Source organism: Lactuca virosa, chromosome 9, assembly GCF_052849685.1.
Source record: "Lactuca virosa cultivar CGN04683 chromosome 9, Lactuca_virosa_CGN04683_v6, whole genome shotgun sequence".
NCBI lineage: Eukaryota > Viridiplantae > Streptophyta > Magnoliopsida > Asterales > Asteraceae > Lactuca > Lactuca virosa.
In genome coordinates this window covers 305,541,231-305,559,267 of record NC_136434.1, presented here as the reverse complement: position 1 = coordinate 305,559,267, position 18,037 = coordinate 305,541,231, and the positions used below count along the sequence as shown (strand labels likewise).

At 30.7% G+C, this 18,037-nt stretch overlaps 1 protein-coding gene across 1 annotated transcript; it reads right to left on the bottom strand.

Moving 5' to 3' along the window:
- Positions 1 to 1,888: 1,888 nt before the first annotated feature.
- Positions 1,889 to 13,802, bottom strand: LOC145137929 (zinc finger protein GAI-ASSOCIATED FACTOR 1-like). Its single transcript, XM_079072069.1, has 3 exons — positions 13,264 to 13,802; positions 12,137 to 12,533; positions 1,889 to 2,847 (listed from the first exon to the last, which is right to left on the bottom strand). Exons 1-3 carry the CDS (start codon positions 13,460 to 13,462, stop codon positions 2,010 to 2,012), a joined length of 1,434 nt encoding a protein of 477 aa, XP_078928195.1. The 5' UTR covers positions 13,463 to 13,802; the 3' UTR covers positions 1,889 to 2,009.
- Positions 13,803 to 18,037: the final 4,235 nt, after the last annotated feature.

Below are 18,037 nucleotides of genomic sequence, written 5' to 3'. Positions count from 1 at the left end.
TATTTTGATCTGACATCATCCAATTGATTGGGATTCCACACCATCAATTGGATCTGATTGATACACAAGTAGATTAGGGACTTATAGACTCGTCGAGTCCCTTCAGACCCTTTTCTCATTCAAACGTTTTAAGGAAAATTTACAACCCCAAACTCTAGATCTAGCCTCCCAAGGCTGAGATACTACATAAAGCTACAATCTTTACGTCCATGCATGGCACTTGGGGCTTGAAATGCCAAAACAAGCTCCATTTAGGGTCTTAATCATAAAAGCTCTTCTATTAGTTGGATAAAGCTGGGACCTTTGGACTCTGGGACCTCACAAGGTCCAGATCTGAAGTCTCAATCTCTTGGTAAGCTCAACACACTCAAAGCCTCAAGGAAAGATGGAATAAGCCCTAAAACTCCATACAATGAGATCTAATCAAACTAATGAGCAAGGTGGAGACTTTTTACCTTCGACCGAAGCTATAGATGAAATAACACCAGATCCAACAGTCCCTTCTCGTTCCTTGCTTTGATACTCTTCTCTTCTCTTCCAAAAGTGTACTAAAATGCCCAAAGATTAGCTCTCTTTCTCTCTTAGATCAATATGGACGATTAGGGTTTCACACAGGGGAGTAAGGTAGCTGGTGAGGTAGAAATGATGGCTTAAGGTCCTTTAAATAGGACCAAACCCCGGAGATTTAGGGTTTCCTCTCACAGCGCCAACTCGTTGAGTTGGTCCCCCCGACTCGTCGAGTTGGTCATAAAACCCACGTGGCCAAATCCGTCTCTACTCGACGAGTTGGGGCATCCAACTCGTCGAGTTGCTCAATCAACTCATAAATATATATAAATTTTATACCTGGGAGTCGGGATGTTACAATAATCTAACATTTAAAGTTTCATTTTATGACACTTGGCCACTCACTTCATAATAAAACATTTAATGACTAGAAATTACCTCAATTTTGGTATCAATAATCATTTGGTATCAAATATTACGCATGGTGAACTTGGTTGAATAGTTCAATGAGTTTGGAGAAACATGGTTCTCTAGGGCGACTGATAATGTTACAAAACTTTCAATTGATAATGTATTCCTTCAAAAACGCCCCGTTCATAGAAAAAAACAATTTGATGAGAATTCAAGTAATCATGATGTCGTACTTATAGCCGAAGAGAATTGTAAACTTATTTATTTTTTATATATTGTAGATCAAGCACGTGCATCACTGAAAATGAGATTTGAACACTACAAAGAGTATGAAAAGAATTTCATTTTTTTGTTTCCTTAAAAATTTAAGTAATTCGATGACAAAATTTAAGTTGTGTTGTAGTCATTTGAAACCTACACTGAAGTATGGTGAACGATCATATTTTGAAACCAATTAACAGTCTGGAGTTAGTTTCTTGATAAATTCTTACCAATTGAAACTACCAACCCCACCGATGTTTTAGAATATATGAAAAAGTCTATTGTTTTCTTAATGCATTTGTTGCATAAAACGTCTTGTTGACTATTCCAATAACAATAGTGTCTATAGAAAGAGGTTTCTCAAAATTGAAATTGTTATAGTCTTGCTTACGGTTCATAATATCATAATAAAGATTTAATGGATTGACAATGATATTGAAAACGACATATTGAAGAATATTGATTGTAAAGAGTTGGGGAACAAGTTTGCTTCCAAAAACGCAAGGAGCTCACGATTCATGTAACTATGTAAGGTTATGTATTGTGTTATTATTCTTTTGTTTTGATTGTTTGTATTATAATTATCGATTTATGGTAGTATTAATAAATTTTGCTTATATAAAAAAAACTGTATTTTTAGGCTCATTTTTATATTTCCTACAAAAGCCTTTAAAGGACCACTCAAAAATTATCTAAGTTGAAGTCGAGATTGAAAGCATCGTTCATGAATATAACAATATATTACACAAAAAGAGTGACATGCACAAATATTGTTTATACACTTGATAATGCACTATGCATGTGGTCGATTATTAACAAAATCAAATGTTTCAAATTTCCATTCCTTGGTGGTGTTGTTCATTAAAACTTCTGAGTCTCATTCCTCCGACCCCCAAGAAATCAACGGTCAAGTTTTCACCGTTCCCGTCCATTTTAAACCTCAAAAAGGGATTGTTGGAATCATTCAATCCTGGATTTGCGTTATGCCCAACATTGTTGTTGTTATTGTTCATAATGAGCTCTTTCCGAGGGTTCATGTACCCCGAGTACAATCCTACGTCATCGCTATGCCCTCCTCCATTATTGATACTTGGGTTAAAGAACCGTGACATGGAAGTTTCTTGGAACTGGCTTGAGAATCCACCGCCGATAATCCCAGCTAAATGTGATTGATGAGGATGATACTGGTCAATCAGGGTCTCAGTACCGTTGTATGCACCACCCCCACCAAAAGATGGAGGTGCCATGGTAGTAACAAGGTTATTCATGCTACCATTATTATTATTAATATTATTGCTACCATTGCTAGACGTAGCTCCCATTTGGGCTGCTTTCTGTAACAAAGCTGTGGCTGAAGTAAGAGGGGACGAGAGCGTGGATCCGCCTAGCTGGAGAGAAGAAGGCGATCCATTTCTGGGGCTACTGCCAAATAGGCTGCCACGACCACCTTGCATGATGTTCAGAGGCAGTAATTCCGATGGGGTTTTGGAGTCCGGCATACCACCATGGCTGAATTCTGGTGAAGTGATGGATATTGTGTGATTGATGTGTTGGTTGAGTTGATCATTAGGAGTGCTATGATGGTCTTGTTGCATGGTTTGGCTTAATTTGTTGTTTTCTTCAGCAAGTGCATCACAAAAGGCTCTATGAGTTATGAAGCTATCCCTTCTGTATACAAATTTAAATCACGAAAGAAAGAATTTTTAACCAATTATTTGAGTATGCAATATATATATATATATATATATATATATATATATATATATATATATATATATATATATATATATATGTGTGTGTGTGTGTAAACTTTTTATTAAACAAAAATCAAAGTAAATAAATTGTCCATCACAGTTGAAGACGTGGAAAGGCAATAATGACAAAAATCAAACATATTTAATCTAATGTAAAGTGTATGTTTAATCAATTTTTAATATCTGAAGTGGAGAATACAGTGTTTATAGTTTTACTTTCAATCATATAACCCTACTAAAAATTGACTACCAAACAAAATCTCATGTTGCATTATAAATATCAATGAAATAGAACAACTTTTTTATTTGTATCACGTTAGGTTTTTGCTATTACTATTTAAAATAATGAAAATATGTAAATTTTTCAGGACGTGTTCCTAGTATATATCATATTAATATATATTTTGAAGTTGATAATAATATCTCAATTATTATGAAAATTGAACTTTAATTGGTTCATTTAAGAACTCTTAATTTTGTAAGATATTGTGAATGATTTTCAATCACACGTTTTCGAAAACAAAAAATAAAAAATTACACATCATTTTCATGAATTTTAACATCTAAATAAAAAAAATCATAACAAATCGTTCTATTTGAATATTTCACTTGGAATATTGTTAAGATTTTGAAATTATGCACATCATAATATTCTGATATAAATATTACATAAAATTATACTGGTATGAATAATAAAAAAATGTTAATTTTAAAAGTGATGAAAATTTATTATATATATATATATATATATATATATATATATATATATATATATATATATATATATATATATATAGAGAGAGAGAGAGGTAAGTTCAATTGAGAAAATAAAAAAAGTTGAGAATTGGGGAATCGTTCTCAGCCACTCATTTATTTTTGCCGCAAAAGCCTTTGTTGTACCAGCGGAAATGGATAAGGAATACACATGTGTTTCCAACAAAACATGTTTCCTTAAACTATGTTAATCATTACCTTAATATATATAAAAACATAGTTTTTTTTTTGTTTTTTTAATTTTTAAGAAGCTATTTATATCGAAAAATTATTTTAAATATACCAAAATTCATGATTTTTTATTCTCTACAAATAGACATTCATATTGATATACTTTTAAGATAAAATAAAAAATTTATTTTTTTTATATTTTCAGCTATCGTTATTGATAAGTGAATAAAAATACATCAGATTTTTGCTACAGTACATTCGTTATTCACTTATGAATAAAAATATATAATTAATTTTTTTTACAGTTTAAGTATCATTTATACTACTTATTCATATATGAATAACAAATTAACTGTAACAAAAATTTGATAAATGTTTTATTCATATATGAATATAAAATATGACGACAACTAATATACGTTTTATTCATATATAAATATAATATATGATGAAAGATGATGTAAAAAATATATTTTAAGTAAGAAAACTTTATTGCGTGTCATATTCATATATGAACGATACTTAAACTATAAAAAAAGTTACGCATACGTTTTATTAATAAGTGAATAACGAGTATACTGTAATAAAAATCTGATATATTTTTTTATTCACTTATGAATAACGAGAGTTGAAACTCTAATAAAAATAAATTTTTTATTTTATCTTAAAAGTATATCAATATTGATGTCTATTTATAGAGAATAAAAAATTATGAATTTTGATATATTTAAAATAATTTTTCGATAATAATGGCTTTCTAAAAATAAAAAAAACGAAAAAAAGTATGTTTTTGTGTATATTAAGGTAATGATTAGCATAGTTTAAGGAAACATGTTTGGTTGGAAAACATATGTTTATCCGTTATCCATTTCCGACGGTACGCCTAAGTGTTTTGCGGCAAAATAAATATGTGGTTAAAAATGATTCCCCCATTCTCAACTTTTTTTTTCTCAATTGAACCCTCCTATATATATATATATATATATATATATATATATATATATATATATATATATATATATATATTCAAAATTTTTGACTTGTGACTAATAATCGTTTTTACGGTCACAAAAAAAAATAGTTCTCACATGCATGAACCCACCTCCATAAAATTTAATATAAGTTTTTAGTAATAGAAAATATTTTATTTATATTTCGTCATAAAATAAACATCTAAATAATTTAGATACTAAAGTATCTAAATGATTTAGATACTAAAAACATTTTAATATCTAAATTATTTAGATGTTTATTTTATGACGAAATATAAATAAATTTAAGACTTTCTAATATGATGTATTAAAATATATATATATATATATATATATATATATATATATATATATATATATATATATATATATCTTTTTATGTAAAATACATGATATTTTAGTTTTTAATTCAAAATATGTGTCATAACATTCATCAATTTTTTCAGCATGACGTCTATATATTAAAAAGAAAAATCCCCAACAAAACGTTAAGTAGAAAGGCAACCAAGAGTACAACACAGCCTAACAGACAAGTAAATTATTATAACATCTTGACAAAACTAATTAGCAGCTTATAGTTGTTAGCTCTAAATTGTACTCTCCAATGTAGTTTCTCTTTATTTTAGTTATTTTTTTTAATTTTGAATTTAAAAGGGTAAACTGCAAATGGGTCTGTATGGTTAACCAAAAAATATCGTTTGAGTATATTTTTTATCGCACGGTCAATCTAAAATTAAAACGTTCATGCAAATTTGGTCTTTCGACTTAACTGGTCATCTAAAACATCAGTTCAGTCTCACATTTCTTTAAAAGTCATGGGCATTTGCACCCTTTCAGGTTTTTTTTAATCCTGTTTTATTTTTGTTTAATTTCCTAGACCTGCTTTCTCTCTCTCTCTCTCTCTCTCTCTCTCTCTCTCTCTCTCTCTCTCTCTCTCTCTCTCTCTCTCTCTCTCTCTCTCTCTCTCTCTCTCTCTCTCTCTCTCTCTCTCTCTCTCTCTCTCTCTCTCTCTCTCTCTCAGAGACACCCACCCTCAAAAGGAATTATACCTTGTTGAACTCATATTTCTTGAACTTTTTTTTGAAAAAAATAGATGCCCATCCTATACCTTTTTCTGGTACCATTCTTGCATGTTTCCACACAAGAAACAGAATCCAATAAGTGAAATCAAAGTACAAAAAGATCTCTAAATCATCGAAACAGAAGACCAAAGAAGCACCTCCTCTAATGAAATAACAAATAACATGTGTATCTAATTTCTCTACCAAGGAAGGAGTACCAAAAGGATCCCTAATAAAGTTTTCTTCACCCATAACATTCGTTGAGTCTGAAGCATCAACCATAGGATCCAAAATCGAATATGGAATAGAAGGATTAAGCCTTGAATCCGATGAATACCTTATATTAGTGATGAATCGGCCTTCTTGAGCATTGATATGGGTGAAATGAGGATAGATTTGACAGGTTTTTAAAACAAGTATGTATGTCGTTTTATGGGTGTGTGTTGCAGGTTGAATGTAACATGGCCGGAGAATATGAACTTAAAGGTGGTTCTTGATAGGGATGACTTCGTGTAGGAGACTACATCGTCACTTACCCTTCTCTCTATCTGTTACCATCTAGGCAACCACCATACTTGGCCTAATTCATTGCTGCCACCAAGCACCGAACACCACCCATCTAACAATAAATCGCCACCACTACCACAACAACAAATTACCTCCGCTCCCACCACTACTCAACATCCATGTTTTGCATAAGCATCCATCAGATGAAGCCTTGAAAAACTGATGCAAAGATGAAAGCTCCCTTTCTTGCAGTACGATCTTCGTGATGGAGGTAAGATCCACACCTTGAAGCAAAAAGACTGTGAGCGTGATTTATAGTTCGAATTCTCTGAAACCGTCACTCCCTTTGGTTTTATAAATACAATTTATCTCTGAATTTCATGCCTACTTACCGAGTTTAACAAAAGAGAAGAAAAGAAGAGAAAAGAAAGTCAGGAGAGAAAATAAGAGAAAGGAAAGGAAAACAAAATTTTCTTTTGTGTTCCCGAGTTAGAGAGAAGCGGAATGAAAATTAATCATTTTGTTTTTTCTTTCTAAATCCTCCCAAACAGGAAGGAAAGTTATGAGGGAAAATGATCCTTCTATTTCCCTCCACTTCTTTCCTTTAATGAAACTCAGGAACACCAATTTCTTTTATTTTTTTCTCATTTCCACCAATTTCCTTTCTTTTCTCTCATTAAGTTGAACTCGAGAATGAGGTGTAAGGGTTCATGGATATATATATATATATATATATATATATATATATATATATATATATATGGGTGAGATGGGGCCTAGAAAGAAATGGAGAAAAATACCTCAAAGAACAAAAATGGCCCTAACTTTTAAGGAGGTGTGAGACTTAACAAATATTTTGGATGTCCAGTAAAATCGATGAACCAAATCTACATGAAAGTTTCAATTTTGGACTGATCATGAAGACAAAAATAAATGGACTCAAACTGCATTTTTTTGGTAAACCACAAACACCGATCATCAAATTATTAATTACTGATTTATTTAAGCTTTTTAACTAATTTATGTATATTAAAACCATGGCAGGAAACTAAAGCTCTAAAGATATAAAAACATCTCCAATGAAATTTATTTTGTAGCTTATTATAATTTGTTTTATTTTGCCTATAACTTATTACCGTTGGAGCTAATAAGCTAATAGATTATTTTATTTTTTCTATTTATCAATCAATATATATAGAATAGTCGATATATATTTAATGGTCAATATACTTTTATGTTTTGATATATTTATCCTCATCATCTTCAAATCATATTTCATTTGACCTATTAATTATATTTTAATTTAATTTCTTTTTTAATTTATTTGCTAGTTAAATATTTCTATCAAGTATTTAATGATATTTTATTTATAAAATATAAATTTTTAACGATTAAATAGTATTTTTAGTTTTTTTATAACTAAGATTTTTTTTGTATTTTACGTTAATAAAATAAAGAACTAGTATACTTTTATATATATTTTTATTTGTTTGTTACATTCAATGTCTACGAAATACGATGTGTGTTTAAATGACTAATTAAATGGAGAAGATTTGATATAACATTTTAAATAGATAAAGATAGATTATGTAAAATTAAAGGAAAAACTATTGGAATAGGTTAATCATTAGATATGTTATATAATTATAAGTTAAAATTAATAGAATGATGGACATTAATTTGAAGTGTTAGTATAGATTAACCATTGAAGTTGCTCTAACAAATAATATGATAAAAGCCACCTAATTGAATGCAAATGAAATACCGATTCAATAAGAAATCCCTTACTAGATTTAACGTCGTTAAAGTTCGTAACATTACAATACTACCACAACATCCACAAAATGGTATGGATGACGTCATTGAAGCATGTATGTGGTTTACAAACTTAACAATTAATTAAAAAGAAAATAACTTTGTACACATTTTATCGATCATCTTTTTTTGACAAGATTATCCCCCTACAACCACCGTCCACCTCACACCGTTACCATCTACCTCTGACACCAAACACTTCCTTACATCATTTCCATTCGCACCACAAACATCCACATACAACAAGCAACACCACATTGGATCCTTAAGCAGAGGTGGTCAATGTTGGCACATGATGAGAGAGAGAGAGAGAGAGAGAGAGAGAGAGAGAGAGAGAGAGAGAGAGAGAGAGAGAGAGAGAGAGAGAGAATGTATGTGTGTGGTTTTTGCAAAGTTATAGGAGAAAGAGCGAAAAGGGAAATGTATGAGTTGTGCTAGAAATGATGTTAGTGATAATAAGAGAGGTGTAATGTGTTTTTACTAGATGGGAGAAGAAGAAATTATATGTGGGTATAATGATAATCAAACAAATGAAGATGGTCGGAAAAGATGAAAATTCATGAATGTGTATACAAGCTAGTTTAATGGTAATCCGTATATATAAAAGTATAAATTTAATGGTATAATTTGAAAATTAAATATGAGTTTAATTATATTATTTGAACATATAAACTAGATATACCTAAAATAGCATGTCTAAAATGATATTGTTTTGAATAACAAATTTAAATTTAATAGTAAATAGTATAAAAAAGTTAAAAAATAACTAAATATATACAAAAATTTTATTTAAATATTTACCCAATAAAATCATTTTTTTTTCATAATTAAATGACACCATTAATTTCATCATATATTAAATAATTTTGATGTATTAATATATTTGGAAAATAATTAAATAAAGTAGTATACAAACTTAATAAATAAACATAATAAAATAATAACATTAAACAAGTATATTGTTATTTTGTAAATAGACCGACCTAATAGGATACCATTTTAATTTGACTTTTCATTTATAACTGATGTTTGAAACATTTTTTTAGCATGTCATTTTGAAAAATAAACGGTGGAAGTGCTTAGGGTTGTAAAACGATGGTTAAAACAGGTGTTTAAAAAGAACGAAATAGAATAAATCGTCCAAACCGAATAAATCGTCCGAGCCGAATAAGTTTTGATTAAAACAATGGTTAAATTTGACTTTTCGTTTAAGTTTATATTTCTACCATTTGGTTTAACCGAATAAACTCAATAAATATATATCATTTTAAGTTTTTTTAAAATTTTTATTTTTATTTTTATTTCTAATATTCATATCCATAAAATTCGTTACCAACTTTTCATAATACGCCAACATTCAAAAAACCACAAAGTGATCTTGGGCTCTATATAATTACGTACACTTTTGTCCTTCCTCTTGAAATTGAAAGACAAACATTCAGGTGACAGAGAGGATCTAAAAATAATTCATCCATGAAAGATTACGTACTACATATCTATTTTTTTTTTTTAATTTTTTTTTCATTACTTGGACTTTCAAAGAACACGAAAAAGATACAAGTGATCTAGCAAAACATTTATTCTTTTTCAATGTCATAATTTATCTTTTTTCATTAATCCTAATTATAATTATAATATGTCAATATATAACACTTAAAGTATTTAAATTTTGTTATTACTTATCATAACATTTTTTACTAAAATTGTCTAACGACCAAATAATATAGAGAATGTTATGTTTTACACTTATATCCATGTTTCATACAAAAGATACACTAAAAATGCATATCTTTGTAATTCAGATTTAACCAAAAACTGAACCGTTAAACCAAACTTTATTTGGTTTAGTTTACATTAATAGTTTGGGAGTAAAAAAACCCGATTAAACGGAACCGGACAAACAGATAATCGATTAAATTGACCGAATAACAGTCCTCTTTGCACATGTCCTTTTAATAATTATCAAAATATTATACACAGTGGTGACTCTAGGAATGTATTGTGCGGTCGTATGAATCCTCTAACGGTAAGGGACCTCTATTCAGATATTTTAATTAATATTACATATTATTTAAATCAGAAGAAAAAATTAATATATTATTTAAAGACTAGTTGAATAATGATGCGCGCGCGCGCGCACACACACACACACACACATATATATATATATATATATATATATATATATATATATATATATATATATATATATATATATATATATATATTATAGTTAGATTTATGTGAGACGACCTAATTTTCTAAGACCGTGAGACCATTTCTTTCTAGTCAAATATTATAATATTCTAGTATTTATAAAAATTAAATATGTGTAATATACTAAGCCAATAATTTTAACATATTTTACATTGAAATATTCTAAAACATATAATGTTAAAATATATTGCATATTATATTTTTACGAACAATAGAATATTAGATAATATTACTAAAAAAATTTGCTCTTACGGTCTCACACAATTATGTTCGTCTCAAATTAACTTATATATATATATATATATATATATATATATATATATATATATATATATATATATATAGACTTAGGTTCAAATGAGAACAAATATATAATTGAGAACGTGAGAACAAATCTGGGCTATATATATATATATATATATATATATATATATATATATATATATATATATATATATATATATATATATATATATATATATATATATATATATATATGCCGCAAAACCCTCATGTGCACGGGTGTAACTGAGAAACGTAATATTCATATCCGAATAAAAACAACCACCACCGCAACCACCAGTAAGCCATATATTTTATTTGTTGCAAAACCTTCCAGCGTATCGGCACAACTGATTAATGTAATATTCATATGCGAATAACTATATTCATATATTCATATAAACTATTTTCATATATTAATATTAATATGTATATTCTCAAGTGATTATATATATAGGAGTAGGATCAAATGAGAACACAAAAAAAGTTGAGAACGCGAGAACAAAGAATATTCATTTGTGATTCCATGTATTTATTTGTGGAGGAATGATAAATTTTTACGCCTTTAATTTCAAATGAAGAGAAAAAACATATTCATGTTGATTATGCGTAAAAATTTATCATTTCTCCACAAATGAATACATGGAATCACAAATGAATATACTTGTTCTCGCGTTCTCAACCTTTTAGGTGTTCTCATTTGATTATTATATATATATATATATATATATATATATATATATATATATATATATATATATATATATATATATATATAAACCACCATCACCGAAACTAACGCAACCACCACTAAACCATATGTTTTCTTTTTGCCGTAAAACCCTTCAACGTACTGGTATGACGAAGAAACGTACCGGAACGATGGAATAGATAGTATATATATATATATATATATATATATATATATATATATATATATATATATATATATATATATATATATCGAAATTATTGACAGTAACGTTTATATGTAAAATGATGAGCTTCAATCATTCTAGTGGCATGTCATAAATATTTTGTTGCATACAAGTTGATTGGTGAAACCTATATATTAATTAAAACTAATAAAATAGATAAATTAGTTTCCCAACTTTGATGACTCTGCAGGTGTTGTTGTTTATTGCAAGCAGGTAGAGAGCATGAGTATAGTAAAGTAAGACAAATTAATAGGAATATATAAATATATATAATCTTAAAGTGGACCTGTACTTGAAGCAGCAGTTGAGAATATATAAAGAATATTTGTCTGTGTATGGAGGCCGGTGGTTTATTATATTGATATACGTACGTAGTTAATTAAAGAAAACGATGTATGGTGTATATATCATATATGAGGTTAATTGGTTAGGGAAGAACGGCAGACCTGGAAAAGATGGTACCACAGTCACACTTGTACTCTTTGGTGCCACAAATTTTTGAATGAGCCTTCCAGTCGCACTGTACAGCATATCTTTTGGAACATTTCTCACATTTCCATTTCTTTTCCCCGTGTTTCCGGCTAAAATGTTTCTTGATTCCTGTTAGATCTCCTAATGCACGAGTGGGGTTGTGGTGGACACATGTGGGTTCAGGACATATATACACTCGCTTTATTATTTCGGTGCTGCTTCTTTGCCTTAGTTTCCATGGTAGGTTATGGCCTCTCCTATGCAGTTGCAGGTTTTGATCCCTTTGGAAACCCTTGTTGCATATTTCACATACATATTTGTTCTTTGCCATGAGACTCGTTGGCGATAAAGCAATAACTTGTGCACTTGGATCTGCATATATATATATATATATATATATATATATATATATTATATTTACATATGTGTTAAAACAATATTTGTAATTAATGCTCTTTTTGGAAACAGGTAGATATATACCAAATATCTCTACTGGATACGTATTGAAGAAAAGAATTAAAGAAATATATTAATGGTCAGCGAAGAGTATGCATCAACCATCCCACTCTCATCCACAAACACTGTTGATGGGAGCAGTACACATGTACATATATGTTTAATTACTTGAAGCAGCAAAAAACAAAAGTAGAAGAAAAAGATGAGGGCAAGAGAACTTCAATTATTGCGATCCATAAACCAATAATTGAGACTCTTTTCTTATTTGACAACCCAGCAACCATACATAATATCAATGATTTCCGATCTATGCGTTTAATTTGGACTATTCACCATGTAAATAATTTATCATTTTTGAATTCATATTTCATGTTTGATAAGTATAGTTTAAAAATTACTGAACAATGCATTCATTCACCATCTTTCTTTAATATTTTAACTCTCTTTTCAACCAATAAGAAATAAAAGCAAATTGAAAGATTTCTAATTAATTCCTTGGCAAACAATGATCATAGGAGTAGATATATTATCAAGGGATAATGATAATTATAATGAAATATTTACAAAGCAACCCCACAACGATTTTTGACAATGAAACTTATATAATTAACAGAAAGGAATTGCGAAATTAAGAAATTAAGTTTACCTGGAGTTCCTGGTAGGGATCTTTTCTTCTTCTTAGATGAATCTGGAAGAAGTTCTTGAGGGGTGGATCTAACATCTGCAGCTGTGGATGTACTCTGGGAGTTGACTATTGATGTCTGCCTTTGTTGACCTTCTTCCAAAACACCACCAGTATTGCCGGAGGAGAAGCTACCTCCTCCATCTCCTGATATGTTTGACATTTTGAGATACAAACAAAGGGAGTGTGGAAACAAAAGATGGATGGTTAATATATATAAAGGGGAAACTTTTGACAATATATTTAAACTAATTTGTGTTCTTGTTGATTGGTAGAAGCTAGGCTAATGGGGTTTATTCTTAATTCTGTGTTTTTGGTTTCATTGGTGGATCAGCATAGACACAAAACTTGGGATTTGCTGTTACAACACCAAGACAAACACCAGGACACTCTTCTTCGTTTGTTTCTGGTATGAGAGAGAGAGAGAGAGAGAGAGAGAGGTCTTGGAACAAGAAACTAGAACACAAAACATGGGTCTTCATAGTCATAGTAATCATAATATATTAGTATTTTTTTTTCTTTTTTGTTGTTATAAGATTGTTGACTACCTTATCACATCATGTGTATTATATTCCAATTTTTGTTAGGTATCTAGAGGTTATCATCTATACTTGTATTTTAATGGTAAGAAATGGATTCCACTTTTATGATTCTCGATATCCCTTTAATCGTATCGTAAAGTTTCATCTATTAATCAATGATCTTTTTGTGGGATCCTTTATAAAAATCCAAGTTTAACTCACTGCGGGGCACATTGTAATTTGTAACCCAACAGAAAGATATTTATATTCTATAATAAAAGATATGTGGTATATATCAATCTAAGAAGATATTTAAGACGTATATATGGGATGTAACAGGAACGTTAGTTTGTATGCAAAAAAATTAAGCTTTAATCATTACCAATGGAAGCCATCTATAGAACGTAAAAAAGTCGTATTTTCACACTGAAACTACGAAAGTTTCCATAATTTTCACGTTTGGTCAAATTCTTCTGATGGGGCTGGGGGACAATGTCATTCTTTCAGAGCTTAGGTTCACGTGCACCTATGGAATGCAATGTTTTCAAAGGCTATGATTGATAATGTTTGACAATTCCTGATGGAAAATTCTCCAAACGTAGACAACTGCCTCGGATTCCTTTATATAAATGAGATATATTTTAAAACATTATAATATTACTTTAGAAAATAAAAATAAAAACTTATAACATATGAACAACGTTTGACTGCAATGTCAAGCCTCAACTTTTTTGAGTCGTGGCGCACCACGTCGTTTGTAAAACGTGACTTAAGGCAGTAGTTTTGTATATAATTAATATATATATATATATATATATATATATATATATATATATATATATATATATATATATATATATATATTCTACTATTATTCATTTTTATACATACATATGTGATTTAAGGTGGCATGTCGGCTGCAAGTACAAGACTTGGAGTCATGGCACGCCATGACGCGAGCTTTTTAGAACATTGCATATGAATAGATTTTATGATTAACAAGAAAAAGAATAGTTCATAGCTAGCAAGCAAGAAAGGTGACGAGGAAGCTTTTAATTTACTAGTAGACTTGTAAATTCTTGAATTGTAATCGTTAACGCAAAAATATAAAAAAGAGCAAACTTTATAAAGAATAGAGTAAATTAGTTGAATAGTCCATATGATTTGAGGTGATTTGAACGTTTGGTCGTTAACTTTTTTTCACTCAGACTGTATCTATGGTTTGATTTGTTGCGTCGTTGACAAATTAAAAATGACCCACCACCCACCTACACTTTCATCTCTCCCATAACATTCATTGGTCTCCTCACCCCCTTCTTAGTTGTCATCTCTTTCTTTATCTGTCTCTCGTATCAGCTTTAAGAAACAACACCAGTATACATGAAATTCTAGTATCCTCATCCACCACCACTACCACATTCGGACCTAAAACTTCTGATATCCTCTTTTATCTACTATCATCTCCCCCATCTTTACCCCTTGTCCTTCCTTCTAACTCATCACTGTTGACAGATCTGATGATTCCCATCCCTTTCATCTCAGGCGATCACCATCATTCTCCGCGACATCACCACCAGAAACCAAACCAAATTAAATGAGACCAAAAGCAAATACTTTAAATAAAATAAAATTTAACAAAAATCAAACCTAAAAAAACCTAATTTTATTCATTATTGACTCTGATGAAATTAAAATTGGATTTACGCCTCACCCTACTCCGACTCCACCACCAAAAATTTATTTGGCCTCTTCTTCGGATTAATTATATGATTTTGAATTATGAAAAAAGCACAAATATAATCAAATAAATGGTTTATTGGTGTACAATCAACCATCACTGACCGAACTATAACTACGGAACGAAGAGATGTCTTGAAATAGGATGGAGGATGACACAAAAATAAAGGGTTTATTGGTGTACAATCAACCATCACTGACCGAACTATAACTACGGAACGAAGAGATGTCTTGAAATAGGATGGAGGATGACACAAAAATAAAGAAGGGTTGGTAGAGGATGAATGTAAAATCTCAATTTCATAATAAGTTTTTCATTTTTAATATAAGAGTAATACCCATTTTCATAAATTCGTAATCAAGATAATACTATGAATCAAATCCAAGATTAGAGTTTAAAACCATCGTGGAATTTCAAACACAAAATTTGCTTATGTGTGTGTATAGTCATGCATTCTCCTTCCCATGATCCAAAGAAGTACTTGAAAACAGTTAATCCGCAACTTTAAGCACAAAGCTAAGTAAGTTCCACAAAATACGATAATCCAAAACTGGTCCGCCTCAACTACCTTTACCATAAAGTTGGTTCGCTCATGGCCTTCAGCATTAAGTTGGTCTGCGTAAGTATCATCGTCCTCAGCACAAAGTTGCACCGCCTCAACTCACCACAAGATATGTCACCATATATAACATTAAAGAATAACAGACAACTCAGTACCATAGGAAACTAACTAACTAGTCTACTGACCTAACAACACACTACAACATAACCACATCCTAACACACACATATACATACTGCAATATATAGTATAGTGAGGAAACTCACTTTAACATAATCTGGAAATCCCAGTTACGCTAGAATAATCACTAAGCTTAGTCTCACGAACCACTTACGCATAAAATATAGGTCAAACCTCAACTATGACGCAAAACCCTAAAGTTTGACCCAAGGTCAAACTTAGCCAAAAGTCAAAATGTCAACCTACTAGTCAACGGGTGCGTCACGCCCTCTACTAGGCGCCCTACACCCACTACAAGATAAAATAGTTGAGATTTAACTTTAAACAGATGTGGCATCAGAAAACTCAAAAATCCCCCCACGCGACTTAGGGGGCGCCTTTCCTAATCTAACACTCCATTTTTGACTTAATCACTTAAGTGCAAGCTTTCAAACTCTCAAATTTCAATTCAAATGGTATCTTAATGGATAAAGTTTCCAACTTTATTCATTAGAACACCCCAAACCAACTAGATCTAAAACCCTAGATTCCAAAAAGTCTAAGATCCCATTTTTCTTCAAGCATGGAGTAAAGAGAGCTCTAGCATGCACTCTCTACTCCATTTAAACTTCAGATATGAAGTAGATTATTGCATGTGGATCATAGAGTTTTCAAAACTCCATACATCAAACCATCAAAGGGAATAAAGCAACATTTAAAGAACTAAAACTCCAAATACTTAAAAATCAAAAGATGAAACTAATAAAGCTTGAATCTTTAAGACATACCAATGTCCAAAAGGTGGATGCGATTGATTACTTCAGTTGAAAATCTTCAATGATCAATTTTGAAACAATACTTCACTCCAAAACACACCAAAAATGGTAGAGAAAGGAGAGGATAAGCTTAAAACCTTCAAAAGGAGGCTAGGGTTTCTTAAGGATGGGTTAGGGGTTGATGGAGGCTGAGAATGACAAAACCCTAAAGGTTAATGTCCCTTAATTACTCTTCAAAACCCTAAAAATGTGTTCAGTCCAATGGGTTGGACGTGCCACGTCCTTCCGCCCTGACTAGATTGCAGAAGAGAAACCTTACGTAGATACTTTGTGACTTCTCCAAACCGCTTACTAATTTGATGTATCCATAACAAGCATTCTTGAGACCACTAGAAACCGAGTTAATGCGGCCTATTTCAAATGCAATCAACTCCTTATCAAAACTGCTCAAAACCAGAAAATCCCACACCACAAACACGAATTAGACTTAAGAAAACTTCATAGGACCAAAAACCCTTATGCCTGAAATCATACATTAATACTAATGATTATCTTAGGATATGTATATCTTAGTCTGTTTGACTAGGAACATCGCCAGCCACGAAGAAATAAGTGCTAAAAACATACCAACCATAACCACTTGGAAAACCTTTAATATGAATGACCATGCCTAAAAGGGCTTCCACTGCACAACTGAATTCCTGACAAATCATCACTATCTCATTACTCCTATGAGTATGCCAAAGAACAAATCATACCCTCGCGTTGCAATTGATTCCCCAAATCGGCTTAGGCATGAAACCATTAGATAGATCATCCAGGGGAAATATAGAGAATCTTACAGTGCGAAATCTCCTAATCCAGTAATCCATCACTGCTAGCAAGCTCATACGAAACCGTTCGCATAAACAAATAGGGCCCGTTAAAGAAAGCTCAACCATGAACTACTGAAGCACAACTAAGACTTTCCAATAGGTCAATGT

What these genes read in the sequence shown, in the direction of transcription:
- LOC145137929 (XM_079072069.1), bottom strand. Translation starts at nt 13,462, where the DNA reads ATGTCAAACATATCAGGAGATGGAGGAGGTAGCTTCTCCTCCGGCAAT. An exon ending in ATCCCTACCAGGAACTCCAG is followed by an intron (nt 12,534 to 13,263) that starts GTAAACTTAATT and finishes ATATATATGCAG; the next exon opens with ATCCAAGTGCACAAGTTATT. An exon ending in TGTGGTACCATCTTTTCCAG is followed by an intron (nt 2,848 to 12,136) that starts GTCTGCCGTTCT and finishes ATTTGTATACAG; the next exon opens with AAGGGATAGCTTCATAACTC.